Source organism: Diceros bicornis, chromosome 6 (genome assembly GCF_020826845.1).
Source record: "Diceros bicornis minor isolate mBicDic1 chromosome 6, mDicBic1.mat.cur, whole genome shotgun sequence".
NCBI classification, from domain to species: Eukaryota; Metazoa; Chordata; class Mammalia; order Perissodactyla; family Rhinocerotidae; genus Diceros; species Diceros bicornis.
Window position 1 is genome coordinate 84,323,755 of NC_080745.1, and position 24,582 is coordinate 84,348,336.

At 38.3% G+C, this 24,582-nt stretch overlaps 1 protein-coding gene across 7 annotated transcripts in view; it reads right to left on the bottom strand.

Moving 5' to 3' along the window:
- The window catches only part of ATE1 (arginyltransferase 1), a 174,385-nt gene that overhangs the window by 114,838 nt on the left and 34,965 nt on the right, over positions 1-24,582 (bottom strand). For 6 of the 7 annotated variants that reach the window (XM_058544160.1, XM_058544161.1, XM_058544157.1 and 3 more), the window contains one exon: positions 10,400-10,432. In XM_058544160.1, coding sequence (XP_058400143.1) covers positions 10,400-10,432 — 33 coding nt within the window. Of the gene's footprint in view, positions 1-651; positions 984-10,399; positions 10,433-24,582 lie in introns of those variants that run through there. The other variant, XM_058544162.1, reaches the window with a different exon arrangement.

The window sequence follows — 24,582 nt, forward strand, 5'->3', positions numbered from 1 at the left end:
TCATATGAGATCGGTTTCCAGGAAAAGACTTCCAGTTGATATAATTTCACTATGAAATATATGGTTTTCAACTTACAGTGGCTCAACTACTATGTGATATCCAGAAACTAATTGGAAGTAAGTTCATTCATCAACTCAGCCAACATTTACTGAGTGCCTCTGTGAGCCTGGGGAATGCTATTCTGACTACCACATAAAAGATGTTCAAGTATTATTGAAGTGAATTGAGGGCAAGGAATAATGCCTTCAGTTCAACTGGTTTTTTGTCAGCAGCTCCATCCCAACCAGAACTGCCCAAAGGCCCTCAGACCCAAATGAAGGGGAGAACAATCAAATGACAATCCCAATGACTTGGGGGACTTGGCTCCAGATTCTAACTGGTGCCTCTGGCCAGCACTACCTTGCCTACTTAACCTGTGACTCTACAGAATGGGGCTCAGCCTGAAAACCACATGACTATTTCCCAATCCACATAACTAGAAAAACAGCAACCTTCACTCCTACTCCCACTTTTCCCCAGTGGATCAAGCCACTGCCTAGTTTTCCATTTCTGGTTATTTAGTACCAGTAGCAGAATGACAACCATTCTCTGAGGGGATCTAGCCAGCCCCCCTTTAGTTACCTCTGTATGCCCTGGCCCTTTAAACACAGCTGTTCCTCCCAAGAGTTATACCAGAGAGCAGGTAAAAGCTTCCCCCAACTCACCAGCTCAACCTCTTCCTAGCCTTATCTCACAGTGCTCCAATTCAGGCCAGCTCTCCAGATGTCTGATTCTCAGTGTCCTCCTTATTCAGTAAAAGTGTTTGATCTCGCGGCCCGCCCGGTGGCGCAAGTGGTTGGGTGCGCATGCTCCGCTGTGGGGGCCCGGGGTTCGCCGGTTGGGAACCCGGGCACGCACTGACGCACCACTTGTTAAGCCATGCTGTGGCCACGTCCCATGTAAAGTGGAGGAGGATGGGCACGGATGTTAGCCCAGGGCCAGTCTTCCTCAGCAAAAAAAGAGGAGGATTGGCAGATGTTAGCACAGAGCTCATCTCCTCACACACACAAAAAAATTGTTTGACCTCCCTTCCCAAGTTTAGCAACTCAACTTTCTGCCTACCTCACCCTCCACTGCTATCTCTGCAAGCTCCTTTCATTCCTACAAGACCCAGTTTGGGTAACAGTCATTCTCTCTTCCAAATTCTGACCTTTGGAAATATCTTGATACCTACCACAGCCACGCCAAGCAATGATATTTCATATGCTGACAGACTGAAGAGATGGTTAGGTTTTTATGGTCCTTTTTTTCCTGACAGCAAAATGAATGCTACCACTGACTATAAAGCCAGTGACTAGGGTAGACCCTCACTCCTGCTACCTGAGCTTGAAATCAGTGCACATACAAACACACACACACACACAACCAAATATCCACATATTATCCCAGTCTATCACAGAGCTTCAAGTGAGAAGCAAGTAGTTCCCAACTCCCCCAAGAAAGCTTGGAAAGATTGTTTTACAAGCTACCAAAAAATACTAATGGCAAACATCATTTATTTATTTTTTTATTTTTTATTTTTTTTAAGATTTTATTTATTTATTTTTTCCCCCCAAAGCCCCAGTAGATAGTTGTATATCATAGCTGCACATCCTTCTAGTTGCTGCATGTGGGACACGGCCTCAGCATGGCCGGAGAAGTGGTACGTCAGTGCGCCCGGGATCCGAACCCGGGCCGCCAGCAGCGGAGCGTGCGCACTTAACCGCTAAGCCACGGGGCCAGCCCGCGAACATCATTTACTATTGAGTATTAACTAAATAGTTACTATTTAAATATTAATTAAAGCACACCTATTTCAATAACACAATATTATTTTGGTGAATACTAAAACCGTGCAAACACTTATATCACAATTAGGGACGTAGTACTGAAGCAAGATGCCAAGCTGAGTCAGATCTTTTCTATAGCATTTTGGGAAATTAAAGGATTAAGAAATGATAAATGCTTTTTTTTTAATAGCTTTATTAAGGTGTACTTAACATATGATAAAATTCACCCATTTTAAGCGTAGAATTCTGTGATTTTCAGCAAATTCATATAATTGTGAAACCGTGATCACCACAATCCAATTTGGGAACATTTCTATCACCCCCAAAAATTCCCACAAGCCCATCTGCAGTCAGTTCTCCACTCCTACCTCTTATCCCAGGCAACCACTGATCTGCTCTCTGGCTCTGCAGATTTCCTTTTTCGGATAATTCACACAAACGGAAACACAGAATATGTCGTCTCCTGTGTCCGGCTTCTCTGACCTAGCATAATGTTTTTAAGGTTCATCCATGGGCAGTATGTATCACAGTTTGTTCCTTTTTATCGCTGTATGGTATTACACTGTATGAAAATACTACATTTTGCTTATCCATTCACCAGTTGATGGACATCTGAATTGTTTCCAGCTTTTGGCCGTTATGAATAACGCTACTATGAGCATTCACATACAAGTCTTTGTTTGGACGTATGTTTTCATTTCACTTGGGTATATTCCTTTTTTTTTTTAATACATTTTTCCCCCCAATGCCCCAGCAGATAGTTGTGTGTCATAGATGCACATCCTTCTAGTTGCTGTACGTGGGACACAGCCTCAGCATGGCTGGAGAAGTGGTGCGTCGGTGCGCGCCCGGGATGGGAACCTGGGCCGCCAGCAGTGGAGCGCACGCACTTAACTGCTAAGCCATGGGGCCGGCCCTGGAACTAAAAGTGGAATTTCTGGGTCATATAGTAACTCTATCTTTAATATTTTGAGGAACTGCCAAACTGTGACTACACCATTTTATATTCCCACCAGCAAAGTATGAGGGGTCCAATTTATCCACATCTCACCAACCCCTGGTATTGTCTTTTGATTACAGCCATTCTAATGGGTTTATGATGGTATCTCATTGTGCTTTTAATTTGTATTTCCCTTTCTGATGATGCGCATCTTTCATGTGCTTATTAGCCATCTGTATGTCTTCTCTGGTGAAATACGTAATTCAAGTCTTTTATCCACTTTTTAACTAGGTTGACATTATTATTGAGCTATAAGAGTTCTTTTTGTTATTGATGCTAATTTAATTCCATTTTGAGCAGAGATGATTTCAATCCTTTTCAATTTATTGAGATTTGTGTAACGGTACAGCATATGATCTGTCTTGGTGCACTTAAAAAAAACGTGTATTTTGTCGTCGTTGGGTGTAGTGTTCAGTAGATGCCAACTAAGCAAAATTGTGTGATAGTATCGTTCAAATCCATATCTCTTCTAATTTTATCTAATTTTTCTATCAATTACAGAGAAAGTAGTCCTAAAGTCTCCAACTATAACTGTGAATTTGACTATTTCTCCTTTCAGTTCCATTAGTTTTTACTTTATGTATCTTGAGGCTCCGTTATTAAGTGTATCACATTTCGGATTACTGTGTCTTCCTATGCAAACTATTTTATCTTTATGAAACGTCTCTCTTTCCTTCTGGTAATATTCTTTGCCCGGTCTATTTTGTTAGATATGAATACAGCCACTCCAACTTTCTTCTGATTAGTATTTACATGGTATGTCTTACTCTGGCCTTTTACTTTTTTTTGGTGAGGAAGATTGTCGCTGAGCTAACATCCGTGCCAATCTTCCTCTATTTTGTATGTGGGACACCACCACAGCATGGCTCCATGAGCAATATGTAGGTCCGTGCCCAGAATCCAAACCTGCGAACCTCTGGCCACTGAAGTGGAGTGCACAAACTTAACCACTACACCACCAGGCCGGCCCCGGGTCTTTTACTTTTAACCTATCCATGTCTTTATATTTAAGGTGGATCTTGCTTTTTTTCTTTTATCTAGTCTGACAATCTCTGACTTTTAATTGGGGCATTTAGATCTGTACCATCCAATAGGATAGCCACTGGCCACATGCGGCTACATAAGTTAACTAAAATAAAAAATATTAAAAATTCAGTTCCTAAAGAGCTCAGTAGCTATGTATGACCATTGGCTACATAAGTGTTTTGGACAGCACAGATGTAGAACATTTCCATACAGCAGAGTTTTGGTTTAGATCATTTATATTTAACATGATAATCAATATGGTTGGATTTAGGTGGACCATCTTGCTATTTTGTTTCTATTTGTCTCACTTGTTCTCTATTCACCTTTCCTTCTTTTTCCTGCCTTTTGTGAGACTGAAAATGTGTTATCATTGCTATTGTCTTCACTACTGGATTATTAACTCTATCTCTTTGTTCTTTTTTTTTTTTAAGGCTGCTCTAGGGCAGCAGTTTTCAATAGGAAGCCATTTTACCCCCTACAAATATTTGGCACAGTCTGGAGACATTCTGTTTGAACTCAAGGGGGAGAGTGCTACTGGCATCTACTGGAAAGGCCAGAGATGTTGCTAACCATCACAAAATTCACAGGATAACATCCACAAAAAAGATTTATCTGACCCCAAATGTCAGTAGTGCCAAGGTTGAGAAACTGTGCTCTGGGTTTACAAAATACACCTCAAACTTATCACTGTCTTCCTTCAAATAGTATTATCACTTCAGGTAATGTAAGAATCTTACAGCATATTGTTGTCACACACTAGTAGCTATAATACTGAGCTCAACTAATCTACCTCTCTAGGCTCAATTTTCTTAAGAAAACTGGGAATATCTACCTCATAGATATTCTGTGAGAATTAAAATAATGTAAGCCAAGAGCTTAGCATAGGACCCACACACTACAAGTGCTAACTTCTCGATAAGTTACTACGACAACTGTTAATGAAGAAGATTTTAACTGATCTGAAATGAAGGAATAGAAGGACATACCTGAAGAGAAACCTAAGTAACCTACATTCCCACATTTCTTACAAATGCCTCTCCTGTCGCTCCCTACCTCCAAAATGACGATGAGATTGCACCCTACTGGATTGGTTGGCAAACTTTGACTCAGAAGAGAATTTCAAGAATCTTTTAGCCTCTGACATATAATCCCTTTTATTTACCTACATTTAATTGAAGACATCTGCAGGTGGTGCCACACAAAATGTAACTCAGACTTAGAAATGTCAATAAAAATGTCTGTAAGGGAAGAGGTCTGATGTAAACCTAGCAGGGGAGTGCACATCAGCAACTACAGAGCCACACGAAATTAGGAATATAGTGGAAATATGTTGCCTGACTTGACGAGGTGATAAAAGCTCTTTTCTCATAAAGCTTAATGAGCTCTATTAGTCTTCAGCTTACAGGAATGTAAAAGGGTCAGCCCCACAGAGGGAAGTAACTGACTTTCCACACATGGCTCCATTCAAATGACAGTAGATCAAATTACTGATGTAATTACTATAACCTGACAATTTCGTTAGATTCATGTGGCAGTTAACTGTTTAGGACTTACAACAAAGGCACGTGGTTCACTTGTAGTAGTTTTTGTGGACAAAGTGAAATTTAAAGTCTCCTTCATTTTCAACTGCTAGTCTCGCATGTTTTATTGTCCCTACCAGAATTATTTTTCTTTTATTTGAAATCAGGGAAGGTGTTTGGGTATTTACCATCTTTGTAATTTTCCTTCTCCAGCTAAAACATAAGCTTAAAGGCAAGATAAAACATTTAGAGACTCCCAATATGCTCCTGCCTTGGCTTTGCTTTGGCTCTCAGGCTCTGTGCAGTGGCAAAGGAACAGAATCCTGAGCTCAGTGCTGCGGGAGATTTAGAGGCAGCAGCTACTAACCATGCTATCAGGTGGCCCCCATGAAATTCCAGGCTAGAAAAATATCAACAGAAGGTCCTCAAAGTATTTCCCAACATACTTCAAGAAAAGAAAAGCACATTGGTCATCTTTGACTTTTTTTCCTCCTCCATGTCCATAAGCCCAGTAAGACAAAAGATCAACTTAGCCAAGGCAAAATACAACTCCAGATCATTAAGTGGAAAAGGCAGATCAGATAGAAAACAACAAAACTATCACTAAACTTTGATCATGATACTTTCCCTTCTATTTTTCACCGAAGATTAAACCTTCCACACACAGATTCCCAATTTAACCAGAGTAGCAAGATATAATTCAAAAAAAACTACCTGTTTGGTACAACTCTAGGTGTATGGTTGGTAGACTCCAAGCCCTATCTACACCTGAGAGCATCCAAAGATGAAAAAGACAGAGCTCCTGATCTTAAGTAACTACAGTCTAGCTGGGAATACAGACTGTTAACCACACTGAAACATAAATATTAGACCCTGTGTGCTTTTAGCTGAGTCCTGCCTTTAGTATATGTCCTGCTTTTATCCTCTTATCCTTTATCCTTTTATCCCTGTCCTGCTTTTAGGGATAAAAGCCCACCACTCTCAGCCCCAGCCCCACCTACTTATTCATTCAGTTATTCGTTCATTCATTCATTCAACAAATATTTATTCGGTGCCTCCTATATACCACCTACTATACTAAGAATGGAAACACAAGGAGGCCATAAAACAGGATCCTCCCTCACTGAGCTTACGTTTGAGAAAAGTCTGTTAGTGAGGTCTATTTAAAAGCATCTTTGCAATTGTTTAGTAACATCTTCCAACTGCTACTTGCCCCAGTGAAGTGGACATCAAACTCCAGCCATCTTATTTACTCCTGGTGCAAGTTAGCCACTCCAGTCTAACTGCCTTCTGCTCAGAACCCTTATTCCTGGTTACTCCTCTAAGCTCTTGCTGAAATGAGAGTCCAGCTTTAAATATTATCAACATTATCTCTTCCTCTAGTCTCCTACCAGTCCTTTTTTTCCCCCCAAGACTAGCCCTTCCCTGATGTACACCCCGGTCAAACACTGACTACAAGAGCCATCACCAAACACCTACCAAATGTGCCTCTTCTCCCCATGTGGCTCCTTCATGGAAGAGCAAAGGGTAAAACAATTTAACATTTTGTGTGCCTCCTTCCTAACTGATTTCTGTACACTGAAATTCTTTATATACTGAGATCTGCATATATAATTTTGCATCCTGCTTTTATCTCTTAATATAGCAAAAGTATTCTACACTGTTATTGTTCGTCAGTATGTACTCGTGAACATACATGCATGATCCCCATTTTAGTGGCTACAGTGTTCTATCACACGGCTGGTGTACCATGATTTACTTGACCTCTTTACTACTGCTGGACATTTAGGTTGTTTATAAATTTTCTGCCATTAACAATAATGCTATAATAAACATATTTATGTAAGTTTTGTCCCCATCTTTGATTATTTCTCTGGCAGTGATTCCTAGACTAGAATTACTCAATGACAAGGTATGAATTTTAAGGTCTTGAGTATAAATAACCAAACTGATTTCTGTAAAGGATGAAGTTTAAAAACATGCCATCTCATCACATCTTCCCAAGCATTCACTGAGAAAAAAAAGATATCTTGATAGGTAAAAAATTGTGTATGACTATTGCTTTAAACTGCATTTCTTTGACTACTTATAAGGTTAAACTTTTTTTTTTTAATTAATTTTTATTTTATTTATTTATTTATTTATTTTTTTGTGAGGAGATTAGCCCTGTGCTAACATCTGCCAATCCTCCTCTTTTTTTGCCGAGGAAGACTGGCCCTGGGCTAACATCCGTGCCCATCTTCCTCCACTTTATATGGGATGCCGCCACCGCGTGGCCTGACAAGCAGTGCGTTGGTGCGCACCCGGTATCCGAACCGGCCAACCCCGGGCCGCCACAGCAGAGCACGTGCACTTAACAGCTTGCGCCACCGGGCCGGCCCTAAGGTTAAACTTTTAAAACATTTATTACACCATTTGTATTTCATCTCATCAACTATCTGATAAAATCCAACCAAATAGTATGTAAAAGAAAACAGTACTTTTTTTTTTTTTTTTTGTGAGGAGGACTAGCCCTGAGCTAACATCTGATGCCAATCCTCCCCTTTTTTCTTGAGGAAGATTGGCCCTGAGCTAACATCCGTGGCCATCTTCCTCTACTTTATATGGGACGCCGCCACAGCGTGGCTTAACAAGCGGTGCGTTGGTGCACGCCCGGGATCCGAACCTGCGAATCCTGGGCTGCCACAGCGGAGCACGCACACTTAACCACTTGTGCCACCGGGCCAGCTCCTGAAAATAGTACGTTTTTAAATTGACTTCAGGAGATCATTATATTAAATGTCTTTTTTTTTTTTTCCTGTGAGGAAGATCAGCCCTGAGCTAACATCCATGCCAATCCTCCTCTTTTTGCTGAGGAAGACCGGCTCTGAGCTAACATCTATTGCCAATCCTCCTCCTTTTTTTCCCCAAAGCCCCAGTAGATAGTTGTATGTCATAGTTGCATATCCTTCTAGTGGCTGTATGTGGGACACGGCCTCAGCATGGCCGGAGAAGCGGTGAGTCAGTGCGTGCCTGGGATCCGAACCCAGGCCGCCAGTAGCGGAGCGCATGCACTTAACCGCCAAGCCACGGGGCCGGCCCCATTATATTAAGTATAATAACCTTTTTATCACACTTTCCCCAAATTTCCTTTTAACTATATTTGTTTTCATGACCAAATTAAGGATTTTTTACAGAACCAATCTACTTTTCCATCCTTTCCTTGTGATACTTCCCATTCTTCTATGCTTGGAAAGCACTTCATTAGCTAAAGAGTAGATCATATAATTTATATTCCAGTTTCTTATGGTTTGGCTTTTTATTGTTTTTACACTAAACTTTATTTAAAATTCTATGTGACAGGCACTGTGCTCAGTGTTTGCCACACATTACTTATTTTATTGTAATACCCCTATAAGTATTCTTATCCCCATTTTTAGATTATTCAAAAGACTTGCTCATGGGCCACCCAAGTCTCTGTCATTTCAAAGCCCAGAATCTTTCCACTATATAGCTTTATTTCCCCTTCAATCCTGGATAGTTAGAAAATGAAACAAAGCCTGGATGGTACTAGCCTCTCTGGTCTGGTCAGTTGCCCCTGGCAATCATTCAAACTGGCCACGAGGAATGTTTGCTGTGCCAGGCTGGGCTATACCACACAACAATGCTAGTTTCCATAATCATGTGAACACAATGTTATAGAAGAAAAGGGAACAACTGCCTCCATGTGGAGAGGTCAGAGAGGGCCTTGCAGAGGACCTAGCATCTAGACTCAACCCGAAGAGGGGTATGATTTGAACAAAGTGGGAACGGGGAAGGGAACATAAAGTGAAATAAACAATAGAGGCAAAAGGAAGGACAACTGACAGGCAGAAACAGTCTTACTGTGTGCGGCTGAAGTACAGCCTAAGAGGAGAATACAAAATATTACTAAGATTTGAATAGCACTTTATAAACTATTCCCATGTCCACTGCCTCATTTGAGAGATAAGAACTATTGTTTGCATTTTAAAGATAAGAAAACTGAGGCTCAGGGAAGTTGTGATTTGCCCAGGGTTAAGTGACTAATAAGTGAAGATGTGATCTTGAACCCAAGTTCAATCGTCTCCACACACTCGGTGGCCTCCCCTTTCCTACTCCTTTCTCAAAGTCCTGCTCATCTTCTACAAGTTGTTCCTTATCAACAGCAGTTCACAATGATATCTGGTTCTCTGAATATCTAACAGTTTTTCTTTATCTCACAATTTTATCACTGGATTCTCAGCTCTTCATTGCAGAACTGCCATGAAGATTAAATGATAAAGTGAACAAAGCACCTACAATAGTGCCTTTGTTATAACAGAAGCTCAATGAAAGGTACGTTCTTTGCTCTTCCCTAATCAATTCATGGATTTTAAAACGATCTCTTGAACCAACTGAAACTTTCTCAATGACAGCCTCTGCCTATGGCTTCTCCAGCTCTTTTTACACACCTTTGTTCTTTATTAAGAACTAAGCTGATGTTAAACAGTTATGGAAGTAACAGAGATACAAGAAGCTTCTTCAAAAATGAAGGATTGAGGGGCCGGCCCCATGGCGTAGCGGTTAAGTACGCACGCTCCGCTGCTGGCAACCCGGGTTGGGATCCCTGGCTTGCACCGAGGCACCGCTTGTCAGGCCATGCTGTGGTAATAAAGTGGAGGAAGATAGGCACAGATGTTAGCCCGGGGCCAGTCTTCCTCAACAAAAAAAATAGAGGAGGATTGGCATGGATATAAGCTCAGGGCTGATCTTCCTCACGCAAAAAAAAAAATTATAAAAAAAAAATGGATTGATTTCACTTTACCTATTAAAAATGAAAATGTATTTTAAAAGAGACAACGACCTGTTATGAAGATGAATAGCTCTGTAACTTATAGGAATTCTTATCAAAAAAAGTCTGCATTCATCTCATTACCATTATTGAAGAACACACGTATCACAACAAAATGATCATTCCAAACGATCAAATAAATGCCTCACAAAAGATACCAAGAGTGATGTTAATTAGCAATTCTAGTATTAAGGTCAGTTAGTAAACTCTTACCTCCAAAGGTGAGTTGCAAAGGAATCTTGTGAACTGCAGAGTCACATTTGAATAGAATCAGTTTCATCCAATAAATGGGCAGCAAAAGGGAACACACAGAAAAAGGAAAAATTATTACACAATTTTTCAATAAGAGCATCTAAAGTAAACCTAAAAGTCTATATAAAATTAACGTTTTCATACATTGCATAATTTATTCACATAGCATAGAAAAGTTCAACCTAGCCCATAGTAAGTATGTAACTATTTGATTTATTTACGTATAGTAACTATTTGATTTAAACAAACATTTAAAAAAAGTTATATAAAAGTAAATAAGGCACAACAAATTAGTCCTGAAATATTTAGTTTTTTAAAGTTCTATCTTACAACCCACATATAATAAAACATCCTCTAAGGGAGGAATCAGCAATCTTCCTGACCATAAATGCCACAGGCAAAGTTAAGTAAATGCTACGAGAAGAAAAAGATATAAACCAAAGGGGGAATCCAGAAGAGAGAGAAATAAAAGTCAAGACCAAGTGAGGAAGTTGGGTGAGCGAGAGCAAGAAGGAGACAGAGTGAAGGAGGGGACATCACCCCTCCACAGCTGGCACCTGGGCTGTGGTGACTACCCTGCTCTGCCCGTTCTCTTTTTCTCAGCCCCATACACGGTATTTTTGCTCTCTGCTCTCTGTTTCTTTGACACACACAGAGGCTTATCGAATTTCATCTGAAACTAAGTGTTATATGCTGACTGTTTCTCAGTATTTAAATAAAGAAACATAAATGTTGTGGGGGGAAGAGCTGTGAACAAACGGCAAAGCAAATTGCAGGTTAGCTCTGAAATAAGGACTGTCACATGACTTCATACAAACTCATGACGGTAATTCATCACATTTTCTTAGACGTTATTTATAACATCAGCATTTCAAATCCTTTGAGATTCACTGTAATAATAAAATACCCAAGTAGTATAAACTCCTGATCTTTCTAAATGCAAATTAACTACAATAAAATGCAATGGCGGGCCTGTTTCCAAGCACTCTTAAACTTCCTCTCCACAACAAAGCTAGCTAGCACTCACAGGGAATACAAATAATTTGACTCTCTTTTAGAGATACACATTGAAGTGAGGAGGGAAGTAATGCAGGGAAGTGCGCAGATAAAACGAGACTGGCCATTAGATTAAATTAGTGAGGACAGGAGATGAATATATGAGGATTCGTTATACAATTCTCTCTACTTTGTGAATGTTTAAAGTTTAAAAAATCTATCAGATGCTTCCTCCCCCCCAAACTAAAGCAAATACAATCCTAAAATATTACCAGTGCATGCCAAAGCCACATAATTAACTAGTATCATCTAGGCCCTAATTGATGGGGTGTACTAAAATACAAAGACCGTAAGAATTTTTTCTTCATTTAAATGATATCAATATGCAATTAGATTATATTAACTGTTAAGAGAACTTTCTGAAAGTGCAAGATGTACCAAAATTTTAAATTTTCATAATGCTGATAGGAAACAAATCTATTAAAATTTAAAGTGCAATCTCTGAGCTGGCCCCGTGGCTTAGCGGTTAAGTGCGCGTGCTCCGCTACTGGCGGCCCGGGTTCGGATCCTGGGCATGCACCGATGCACCGCTTGTCCAGCCATGCTGAGGCCACGTCCCACATACAGCAACTAGAAGGATGTGCAACCATGACATACAACTATCTACTGGGGCTTTGGGGAAAAAAAGGGGGAGGATTGGCAATAGATGTTAGCTTAGAGCTGGTCTTCCTCAGCAAAAAAGAGGAGGATCAGCATGGATGTTAGCTCAGGGCTGATCTTCCTCACAAAAAAAAAAAAAGAACAATTACTTTAAAAAACAAAAAGTGCAATCTTTGTGGTCTTGGATTGTTTTTTTTTGCTGAGGAAGATTAGCCCTAAGCTAACATCTATGCCAATCTTCCTCTATTTTATATGTGGGTCGCTGCCACAGCATGGCTGAGGAGTGGTATAGGTCTGCACCAGGGATCCGAACCCACGAACCTGGGCCACCAAAGTGGAGCGTGCTGAACTTAACCACTAGGCCATGGGGCCAGCCCCTCGGATTCTTTTTACAGTAGCCCAAGATAAGATAATTCCTACCCTTCCTCCCAAGAGTAAAAAGTGATAGTTGAAATACTAGCCAGTTTTAATAGTGGAGAAAAATGAGGCATGGTGAATTTTTATTTTAAAGTAATAAATTTGCTATTATAAAGTTTCTATGCTTTCCTCCGGTATGTATATGTTAACTATATTACATACATTATATTTCGGAATTTAGAAGTAGTTCTGATTTAGCAGTAACTGATGCATTAATTAGGATGGAAGTTACTTTAAATAACAATAAAGAGAAGCACACCAATACTTTTGAAGAAAACTAATGTCTCCTTGAAGCTCCAATAATTTACATACATCTTTGTCATGTGTATATTTAACACTCTTATCACAGCTTTTTCAAAATAGACCCGAAAATTCTTGCCCTGTTTGAAGCTGCTAAAACATGAAATACATAAATAAAAGTTCTCAATCCCCAAAGCAGTAAGAACAGAATAACAAATCAGAAGACACACATTTACTCTCCTATTCACAGGAGATGAAAAAAAAAAAAAGGCTCAATTGTGCTGTGAATCTAAAATTGGTCTGAAAAATATAGTCTATTATAACAACAACAAAAAAGACTATGGCCACAGCTGGTAGCCCACATTAACACCACTTTCCTAATGTGGCTCTTCAAAGAACACCATGTATAGGTATAGTTAATACATTTAAGAGAACAATCTTATTCTAGGTATTTAGGCATAATGTTGAGAAAATAAGGAATTTAGTATGTTTTACAAAATATCTTACTGATTTTACAGACAAAAATATACTTAATCATTCCAGAAACAACTGGAGGTAAACATAGCCATAGTCTCTATCTTTCTATGTATCTTTTTTAAAGATTATTTCTAGGAAATACCTCAATTTAACATAGTTGAAAATAGGAACAACCTGTCTGACATTTGGCTTTTCAAACTTAAACAGTTAAATTTCTTGTCAATAACATTATTAATTTGATTCACTTGACAAAATTCATAAAAATTTTAAATGTCAATTATTCTGTCTAGTCTTGAATTTTTAAAAAAACCCAAGGATTATATGTTCTATATTTAGAATCCAGGCATAAAAGGCATCAGTACCATTTTAAAAATCTTTTAGACCTCTAAAAGAGAAAAAGGATACACACAGACCAGTGCTTGTGTTCCTTAGCTACTTACTGACCTAGCTGCTCCTAAAGCCTTCTTACTTAGTGCTCGGAGCACCATTACTCTGTTTGTCATTGGTAGCCTGTCTCACATAACACCTTCTCATTCCTTCCAGGGAAGCACTTAATGCTTACCAAAATTTTCTAAACAGTTTTCTAAGCACACAAAATTGTAGTTAAACCTCCTATCAGTTACGATTAGTAAATTCTTTCTTTTTTCAAGACTTGTGTACTAGCCATGCCAGTTATTGGGGGGAAGGGAAGTAATAAAAAGTAGAGAAGAATACATACTACTAATTTTGTCAAAATATCCCAGTAAAACTATAATTAATTATATATCTTAGTAATATAAAATATTCAACACATAAGTAATTTAAGCTACTATGTTCCTGAAAGGGCTCTTCTGTTCAATAGGGAACCATGTTAAATTCCTACATTTTAAACAAAAAGGTACAGTGAACAGCAATTTTTACAAGATAAGCCAAAATTTTTTTTCTAAACCAAGGAATATCAGGGAGGTGTACCTATTTGTCAAAGTGGAATTCCAAATCTTATAACTCCTCATATAGATTATCCAAAATGTTCTTGCATTAACAAAATTCTTCTGCTGGTCCTATTTTTTGGCCTTTCACCCTAGCAGATGGTACTTAACTATCTTACAAATTGTCAGGGGACAGGTCTGACTATTTTAGACTATAATCTAATAAAATCTTTATTTAACATTTTGTAATTATCAATCTAAATCATACTTCAGTGTAAAATACTAAGTTTTTCTATCAGGAATTTGAAAGCTTTAATTCAGTTAAGAGTCTAAAGTACGTTAAATAATGTGTTAGACTCCCTTCCTATCCTGCCCACAATTTCTGGTACATATATTTACACTATTTTAAATTGACTGTTTCAAGGCAGTATAAAAACTAAGTCTAATGTTAAGAATATGTCTCTCATAAATCTACAATTCTTAGAAATTGATTCCACAAAAGATTCATTATTTCATATTTCACTGCAGAAAAATGAAACCTTCAAAAGCAGCCTAAAAACATAGCTAACACCCATCTAAAAAGTCATCAACACAATGAAAATTAAATCTGTTCTTAACAGGAGGTCAAAACTAAAGTTTGAGAACTAAGATCCTGTGTATCCTAATTTTAGTGGGGAGAAAAAAGAGCGGTTTCAGGTAACTCAAATTTATTTTTACAGCTATTCTCTATTCCATTTGTTAGCAATGTAGCTGAAAGGACTAACCACTTGTACAGCCTCTTTTATTTAGACCTAGAACCTTGGATAAGACGTTAAGCCTCAATAAATCTTAAAAGATGACAATGAAAATCTTATTTACATTCTAAAATATTTAAACCTGTCTTCTGAGCCATTAAGTCTCCTTTTTTGCTGTTGGAAAGAACAGTGATCTAAGAGACAGTGTGGAATCTCACAAGCTCTATCTGCTTGAGTAACAAAGTATTTGGGCCTTAGTTTTCTATCTGTAACATGATTTCAGCCTAACTACTTTTCACCATACTCTGTGGTATGCCAAGTTCCTGAGACACTCTCTAAAAAATGATTGCATGGGCAAATGCCAGGCTACTGAGAAACCCCCTAAAAAATGATTCCATGACCAAGTAAGTTTGCGAAATGCTGCATACTATTGCTATCTCACTTCTTCTTCCTCATTTTAGAGAATTACAAGGTATACTGGTAAATTAAAGGCTCTGAGAATTCCTGCAGTTAAAAACAAAAAACCCTAGAAGATGAATAAGTTCTGGGGACCTAAAGCATGGCGCTGTGATTATAGATGGTAATACTGTACTACATACTGGAAAGTTGCAAAGACAGTAGATCTTCAATGTTCTTACCACACAAGAGAAATGGTAATGATGTGCTGTGACGGCAGCTGTTAGCCAGCACTATGGTGTAACCATACTGCAATATACAAGTGTATTAAATCAACATGTTGTACACCCTGATGCATGCCAATTATATCTCAGTAAAGTCAGAAAAACAAAAAACCCTTCAACTTCACTTAATCTAGTGCTTTCCAAAGTTACATGACCAGAGAGTTCAGCTTGTTTGTTCTTTGGTTTGTTTTTAATTTCATGTAAAATTGATTAATACTCCACAAAACCAATTTTCCACAAAACTCATTCTAGGAAATACTGGTCCCTGCCAGCTCTGACTCATTTTCCCCAATCTGTACTTAATAAAAACTCACTGAAAATACTCAGTATGGTTGTTTACAGTGTCGGAAAATCTAATACAAACTATCAATGAATCACTGGCCCTTTTTTTCCCCTCTAAGAGTTACTGGTTCCTACCCAAATATCTCTCAAGGGGATCTTTGCAAGATTTAGCACTTTGGATTGGTGAATGAGCTAATGCTCACGCCAACACCATGGAAGGAACTGTAATAAAATGCCCCCTAAAAGATTCTGATATCTGCCCAGAATCACAAGAACCTGTAACACTAATACACAGAGCTAGATATAAATGTTTTGCTCTAAGTGTTGATTCCACAGTTTGCTAACGCACATCCTAATTAGTGAGCTACTTCAATGTATATCTTTTACTACCTGCAACTCTCTCCCCAATTTCTAAGAGCAACATGGATTTGGGCTATAATTAAGTCAATCACTAACACTTACCTCAGGTGTTCACTATAGTAACAATTGTATGTTTTATAAATAGCGGCTTTATATCTATTAACACAAACAGTATACATCTGAACTTATTAAAAATTCACTTATTATTTACTACCTGTAACTCTGGTGTTTTTATTTCTAAAATTAAAAGGTTAAGTTTGCAATATGAATCTACAAATCCAGATAAGAATAGAATAATTCTATAGTCTGAAGAGCTATACTCAAAGAGAATGGAATCTAAAAGAATTTTGTTGCTTTTCAACATTACCAGCAGCAAACAATATTACCATAAACAGAGTTCCTATCACAATGCAAAGACAAGGAAGTTCTTGGCAAAGTCACCCAAAGGAACATACACTAAGGAAAGACTCAAGTGCTGGTGACTCGTGTACTGAGCCCAGAATCACTTGCTTCTCTAATGGGAGAGTCATTTTGCCACAGGACCCTAATGACCTAAAGACACGCTTATTTACAACATTAAATAAGTTAAGGACTAGCACAAAATACTAAAATAGTTCATAAGAAATGTGGAAATAATACCTTAAGACTTTTTTTAAGTCAACATTGGGACCCAAATTTCATATACTAAGAGAAATCTTTTAAATCTCTTTCTGACTTTCTTAATCTCTAAGCTTAGTGTTCAGGAATGCATCAAAACTGAAAAATTTTTTAAATTGCATTCTTACAAAAATAATATTTTCCTAGTAGTGAGTATAGTTATTTCTAGACTGGGAAAAGATATTTAGAATATACATAGATATGAAAGGACTCATATCCAGAGAATAGGGAACTCTCACAATCAATAAAAAGACACAAGAGCCCAATTTTTAAAAGGCGGGGCAAATTCTTAAACAGGCACTTTAAAAAAAAGATGATATTCAGGGGCCGGCCCAGTGGTGCAAGCAGTTAAGTGCGCGCGCTCCGCTGCAGCGGCCTGGGGTTCCCGGTTCGGATCCCAGGCGCGCACCGACGCACCACTTGGCAAGCCATGCTGTGGCAGCGTCCCATACAAAGTGGAGAAAGATGGGCATGGATGTTAGCCCAGGGCCAGTCTTCCTCAGCAAAAAAAAGAGGAAGATTAGCCGATGTTAGCTCAGGGCCAATCCTCCTCATAAAAAAAAAAAAAAGATGATATTCAAATAGCCAATAAATTTATGGAAAGGTGCTCACCTAGTCATCAGCAAAAGGCAAATTAAAACTCCAACATTATACCACTATATACCTACCAGAACGGCTAAAATTAAAATGTCAGACACTACTAAGTGTTGGTAAGAATGGGGGATAATGAGAATTTTCATATGGTACAACCAATATGGAAAACTGGCAGTACTTACAAAAGTTAAGCTATGTTTACCCTATGTAATTCCTAGGTATATATCCAAGAGAAATGAGTGTTACGTCCATCAAAAGGGATGTACAAGAATGTTCACAGCAGCTTTATTCATAATAGCCAAAAACTGGAAATAAGCCCCATGCCCATCAGTAGAAGAAGGGACTGCTTGAGCTATGGCCATACAATGGAATATGACACAGGATTGAAAGAAAACTACTACTACATGCAATGTGGATGAATCTCACAGACAGAATGTTGAGTATAAAGAAGGCACAGAAGAGGGGCCGCCCGGTGGCGTAGTGGTTAAGTGAGCATGCTCCACTGCAGCGGGCTGGGGTTCGGATCCTGGGCGCACACTGATGCATGGCTTGTCATGCCATGTTGTGGCGGCACCCCATATAAAGTGGAGGAAGATGGGCACAGATGTTAGCCCAGGGCCAGTCATCCTCAGCAAAAAGAGGGGGACTGGCATCAGATGTTAGCTCAGGGCTGATCTTCCTCACAAAAAAAATAAATAAATAAAAAATTGTCTTAAAAAAAGAAGACACAAAAGAGTATAAACTGTATGATTATGTTTATACGAAGCTCAAGAACAGGCAAAACTAATCTACAGTGATAGAAGTCAGAACAGTAGTTTCCTCTGAGGGGGAGAATACTGACTGGGAAGGGGCATGACGGAGCCTTCTAGCATGCTGAAAATGTTTTCTTAATCTGAGCAATGACTATAAAGAATATACATATGTAAAAATTCAACAAGCTGTATACCTAAGATCACCCTTCCCCAACCCTGCTATCCATCCCTCACCTCCTCTTCATTTTTCTTGCTAGCACATATTACTCTGAAAACATACTGCATACTTGTTTATTATTCCTCTTCCTCACTAGCATATCATCTCCCTAAGGGCAAGAACTTTTCTGTCTCATTCACAGTGCTGCATCCCCAGTTTAAAATAATGCCTGACACATAGTAGGGACTCAAATATTTGCTGCTTAAATGCCTACATGCATTCATTCATTTGTGAATGGAATTAATTCATAAACAAATAAATGAATATTCACATTCTTTTCTTTTTCCCTATCTCTCTTCATGGCCCCTGGTTACTCTGCAGAACTGGGTCATCTGGTCAAGGTGAGATGCCATAAACAGAGAGTAGCAGTCACCAGTAACCATGAGCTGGTATTACTGAAGAAACAACCTGTGCCCTTCTTGTTAGATCTTCTTAGGAATATCCGTGTCCTACAGGCATGCCTTTAATTTCCTGCAGGGAAACTTCCAGTAAGTCTTATTTCTGAGGAGCAACTAGTCAAGAGATTCTGAGGACAAAACTAGGTATCATGTAAATGACACTAAGTTGGGTAAAAGAATTCAAATTGACCTTGAAAAACTGGGTGTCTTCCAATAAGAATGACATGAATTAGGGATAAGCAAAAAATACCACAAAACCTAGCAATAAAAATTAGCAGGAAACCACAGTCAAGACAAAATTTATTTTAAAAGCCCTCTGGTCAAAGAACTAAGAAATAAAATATATTATTGGCAATTTAATTATTATTAACAACTAATACTTGATTATATTAACAAATATATTAATACTGATTATAGATACCACTTGCATACTTATCAGACCAACTGATTCCAAGCAAGATCAATCTCTACATCATGCCAGGTACATATTTCCAATAATATTTAATATTATTAGTATTTTAACATTTTTAACATTAATGCACACCTATGAAAAGAAGTTTTTTTAAAAATTCATTTTATTTGTTAGCTAAAATGTGCAAAGGACCATCTCTTATTCATCTTGCATCCCCAGGACCTACCACAGTGACTGCAACATGCTTGGAATTAAGTGTTTATATGACTGGTTGAATAGAAGAATCACATTCCTCCACAGCCCAGGAGAGAGAAAAATGGAAGCCATTCTAAGTATAAAATTTTGAGCTATTTCTAGAATGACTGTCACAGAAAAGCTAACATACATATTTATCAATATTTACAGACCTACATAAATATATCCAAGTTTTACACATTCTTAAAGGCAGAATTATGTTCTGGATAAATAATCATGCATATTACATATATATTTTACTTTTATAACTACTGACTAGAAGAAAATCAACTGCTTTTTAATCATGCAAGCAGTTACCTAAAATTATTTGGCATATCAAATGAATTACCACAGCAAAAACACAAACTTTCCTTGTTTAGACTAGTCATCAATAGGTAGTATTGTTCACTTATCAAGTCATTACCAGGAGGTCATAAAATTTGAGGCTCCTCAGATTTAATGGAAAAAGCAGACTTAAAATACACAAAAACTAAAGACAAACAGCACTCACAACAAGATTATTCCTATCACGTGAGCTTTGCACGCACTAAAATGTGCTTAACTTGTTGTAGGTAGATTTCTCAACACTCTCTCTCAGGAAATTAAAAGCAGCTTTTACTTATTATAGAAGGACAACTGTCAAGAGCTTTGGACATCATTTGAATTTTCTTTTTTGCTTCATGTCACAAGTTTCAACAACACCATTTTCTTTCTGAGTAGTTTTCCATTTGGTCATAAGTGAGTTCTCTGTTCAGCTGTTTCTTGAGAACAGTCAACTCAGCTGCTTACTCATTCAATGAACGTTCACTGGGCAACTGCTCCATTCCAGGCGCTCCGCTGGGCACTGTGGATTACTTCTGACTGGCACAGGATTTTTATAAGTTGGTGTATGGCACTCTAATATAACTAATTTTTCAAAAGGAGAGATCTGCTCTAAGAATAAAGCAAGAAGCTCTATCACCCACAGTAAAAAAAATACCCAGTTCTAAGCAATTAAGAAATATACACATAAATCTTCACCGAATGACACCTTTTATAAGTTTTATGTGGTATAATAGGATTCTAAAGACTAAAATTATATGTTGATGAACTAAACTGAATGGTTTTGAATAGTATTATTTTTTCCTTTGAAAGGACTAATACTAATTTTTTTTTTTTTAAAGATTTTATTTATTTTATTTTTTCCCCCCAAAGCCCCAGTAGATAGTTGTATGTCATAGCTGCACATCCTTCTAGTTGCTGTATGTGGGACTCAGCCTCAGGATGGACGGAGAAGTGGTGCCTCGATGCGCACCCAGGATCCGAACCCGGGCCACCAGCATCGCAGCACGCGCACTTAACCACCAAGCCACAGGGCCGGCCCAGGACTAATACTAATTTAATATTAAAATTTAAAACGTGATCTTTTAATTCAAACAAATATTTGAATTAAAATGGAAAAACAAAACAACAAGAAAAAATACAATTTCATTTGCAAATGTTAGCTGGATGGACCAGGAAGTGTCACTTATTTGCTCTTGACCTCAGAATCTCTGATGATTCCTAACGGTTTATCATCACCCACATCCCAGCACTTAAGTTGAGTCAATGATTACTTAGCCAAGCACCTTCACTTTTACTGAATCCTCACAACAAACCCTGCTGTACTATTTTCCCTCCATGTTTAAAAATGAGGAACCTGGGGCCGGCCCTGCGGCTTAGCGGTTAGGTGCGCGCACTCTGCTACTGGTGGCCCGGGTTCAGATCCCAGGCGCGCACCAAGGCACCGCTTGTCCGGCCATGCTGAGGCCGCGTCCCACATACAGCAACTTAGAAGGATGTGCAACTATGACATACAACTATCTACTGGGGCTTTGGGGAGAAAAAGGGGAAAAAATGGAGGAGGATTGGCAATAGATGTTAGCTCAGGGCCAGTCTTCCTCAGCAAAAAAAAAAGAGGAGGATTGGCATGGATGTTAGCTCATGGCTGATCTTCCTCACCAAAAAAAAAAAAAAAAAAAAAATGAGGAACCTGAAGAGAAGAAAGCTGAAGAATCGGATGTTAGCTCAGGGCTGATCCTCCTCACCAAAAAAAAATATATATATATATGACTCAGACTTACTTATTAATCCTAGGGAAATATCTTTCAAATAATATGTGAACTTCTTTAAAAAAAATCCTAAAACTTCTCTAAAAAATAAACTCTATTAATCTTTTTTTCTAAAGGAGACTTTTAAAGATTTCTTTAAAAAACAATAAATGGCAGGGCCAGCCCGGTGGCGTAGTGGTTAAGTTTGCATGCTCCACTTCAGCAGCCTGGGGTTTGCAGGTTCAGATCCCGGGCACAGACCTACGCACTGCTCATCAAGCCATGCTGTGGTGGCATCTCACATGCAGAACAGAGGAAGATGGGCATAGATGTCAGCTCAGAGCCAGTCTTCCTCAGCAAAAAGAGGAAGACTGGCAATGGATGTTAGCTCAGAGCCAGTCTTCCTCACAAACAAACAAACAAAAACAATACATGGTAAGTAACATTGTGAACATCCTGATTATCTACAAACAAATAGAGAAAACTGTCCTGACGTTATTCAATTGAGTAGTAGTGGCCTAGGATAACATTTCCACTACCTTCATCCATGGAGTCAGAGAGTGCTGTGTTGTAAACAATCTGAACAGAAGCAAAGATGATGTGCTCTGTAATCTATACCAGCAGAGTGGCTCTAGTGCTGACACAGACACCTAGCAGGTGATAAGCTATTTTCATCTTCCATTATTATGTTTTCATGTTACTAATTTGTGAACGTGTGATATACTAGAAGGAAGAATGGAAACATGGAACAAGGATGACCATGAAGCCTGAGAACCTTTCTCTGTTTAATTAGATAGGAAATGGCAGGCTCACAAAAGGAAATCCTTTTGTAGTACAGATCTTTAATAGGAACTTATTAAAAGCAGGCAGGTGTCCACTGCAGATAACAAAGCCACGGGACAAACGGTTCAAGAAGGGTCTGGTTAACACTGTGGTAGGAGAATAAAGTCAGAGGAGTCACAACCCAAGGGCAGCAGCTGCCCAACCTCTCACCCCAGCCACAGGGATTGTAAGCAACGAAGAGGGCTACATAACAATGATGCCACCAGAGGGCCTTCCCTGCTTGACAAGAGACAGGCCGCAATTCACGGCCACACGGTGACTTATAAGCAAATCACTCAGGCCAGGCTTACTTTCTATCCTCCCTAACTGTACTTCAGGTAAAAGACTTGACCTCACAAAAAAAGGAGGGAGAGGAATATATGTCCCTCTCAAAAATTTACATAAAATCTCCTTTAATTCTATAATAATGTGACTATGACATTACATACATATACATATATATATATAAAATCACACCATACGCTTATCCTACAATGAGAGGAAACAGGGGCACAATGTAAGTGCAAAAAGAACACTTCTTATGGACCAGTTGGACAAGGTCTGATTTCTTGCTGCTTAAATATTAAGGCAATTACCTGGATTCAATTACTAAGTTTAACAGGGCAGATTCATATTCTCTCTGAGAAAAATGTTACAAGTCATTAAAGGCTGTGTGTTAGAAAGATAATTTTTAAACCTCATAGTTTACATTGTTAATAATATTATTAGGGATAATAACAGGACTATCATTTTTATCATCCCTTAGATTGCTATTGCTTGCTCCCTTTCATTTTACTGTTGCCATCAACATCAGTCTCTCACCTGTTTCATAAAACTATATAAAGTTGGAACGCAAAACAAAATTCTTTCTAAACATTTCAGCCTATGACAATGGAAGTTATTCAAAATAAGACACTTCTTCCTAACATCTTTTCAATAAGTTAAAAATTAATCAGGGATACGTTTCTCAGCCATTGTCAAAACAACAACAGTCTGGGGCCAGACCAAGGGGTAGTAGTTAAGTTCGGCACGCTCCACTTCGGCAGCCCCAGCTTCACGGGTTCAGACCCCGGGCACAGACCTACACCACTTACCAGCCATGCTGTAGTGGTGACCCACATACAAAGTAGAAGACGACTGGCACAGACGTTAGTTCAGGGCTAATCTTCCTCACCAAAAAAAAAAAAAAAAACCACCAGAAGTTTGATACCACACTCTTTTGAGAACGCTGTGGAGAAAGGTACTCACATATATACATATATTGGAGTGCAAAAGGTTACAACATCTATGGAGGGATTTTGGCATTATGTAACAAAATTATATGAACTTTTGCCCTTTGATGCAGTATGTGAAATCAACCATAAAAGTTTATCTTCATATAAATACAAAATGACAAAATTATACTACCTGTCACAGCAAAAGGTTAGAAACAACCCAAATGCTCATTAATAGGAGATTGCTTGAATAAACTACAGTATGTCCACTCAAGGAACAATATGTGGCTGAAAACACAAAGAATGAGAGAGATCTCTCTGATATGATGTGACAGTAATCCCTAGGACATGTTTTTACGGAAAAAAGAAAGGTACCAAAAAGTACACAGAGACTGTGTCTCTTGGTGAAAAACGGGAGGTGAAATAAGATTATGCATATATACTTACTTATTTTTGCAAAAAAACACAAAATGCTTAGAAGGATATACCAGACAATAATCAAAACGGTTAACAGAGGGCAGGCAACAGGGTAGAGGAGATATGGAAAGGAGACTTCTCTGAGCGTCTCTCTTTTTACATAGTTTTGACTTTTGAACCACATAAATGTATTACCTACTAAAAACTAAAATTAAGAAGCAAACCCCAAAACTGAAAACAAACTGAAATAATTGAACATAAGTCAATTTAGTACCATAACCACATAAGAAAAAATAATTATTCCATGTGACTTCTGAACAAAGTATTCTGACGGAACATCTGAGTAGGATATATTCGAGGGACAAAAAAGAATCATAAATTTCACCCATCAGTTGTCAGTATTGTTATTGATATTGTAATACTGGATCTATTCTATGTATATCATAACATAAAGCAAGTTCATAAAGATGCTAATGTGATCAAGAAACACACAAAAAGAAACAAATGTAAAATCAGAAAAGTTAAGACAACTCCACAACGTTGAATTTGAATTGGAAATTTCAACATAAATTCATACTACCCAACTCTTCTTGGTCTCTAAATT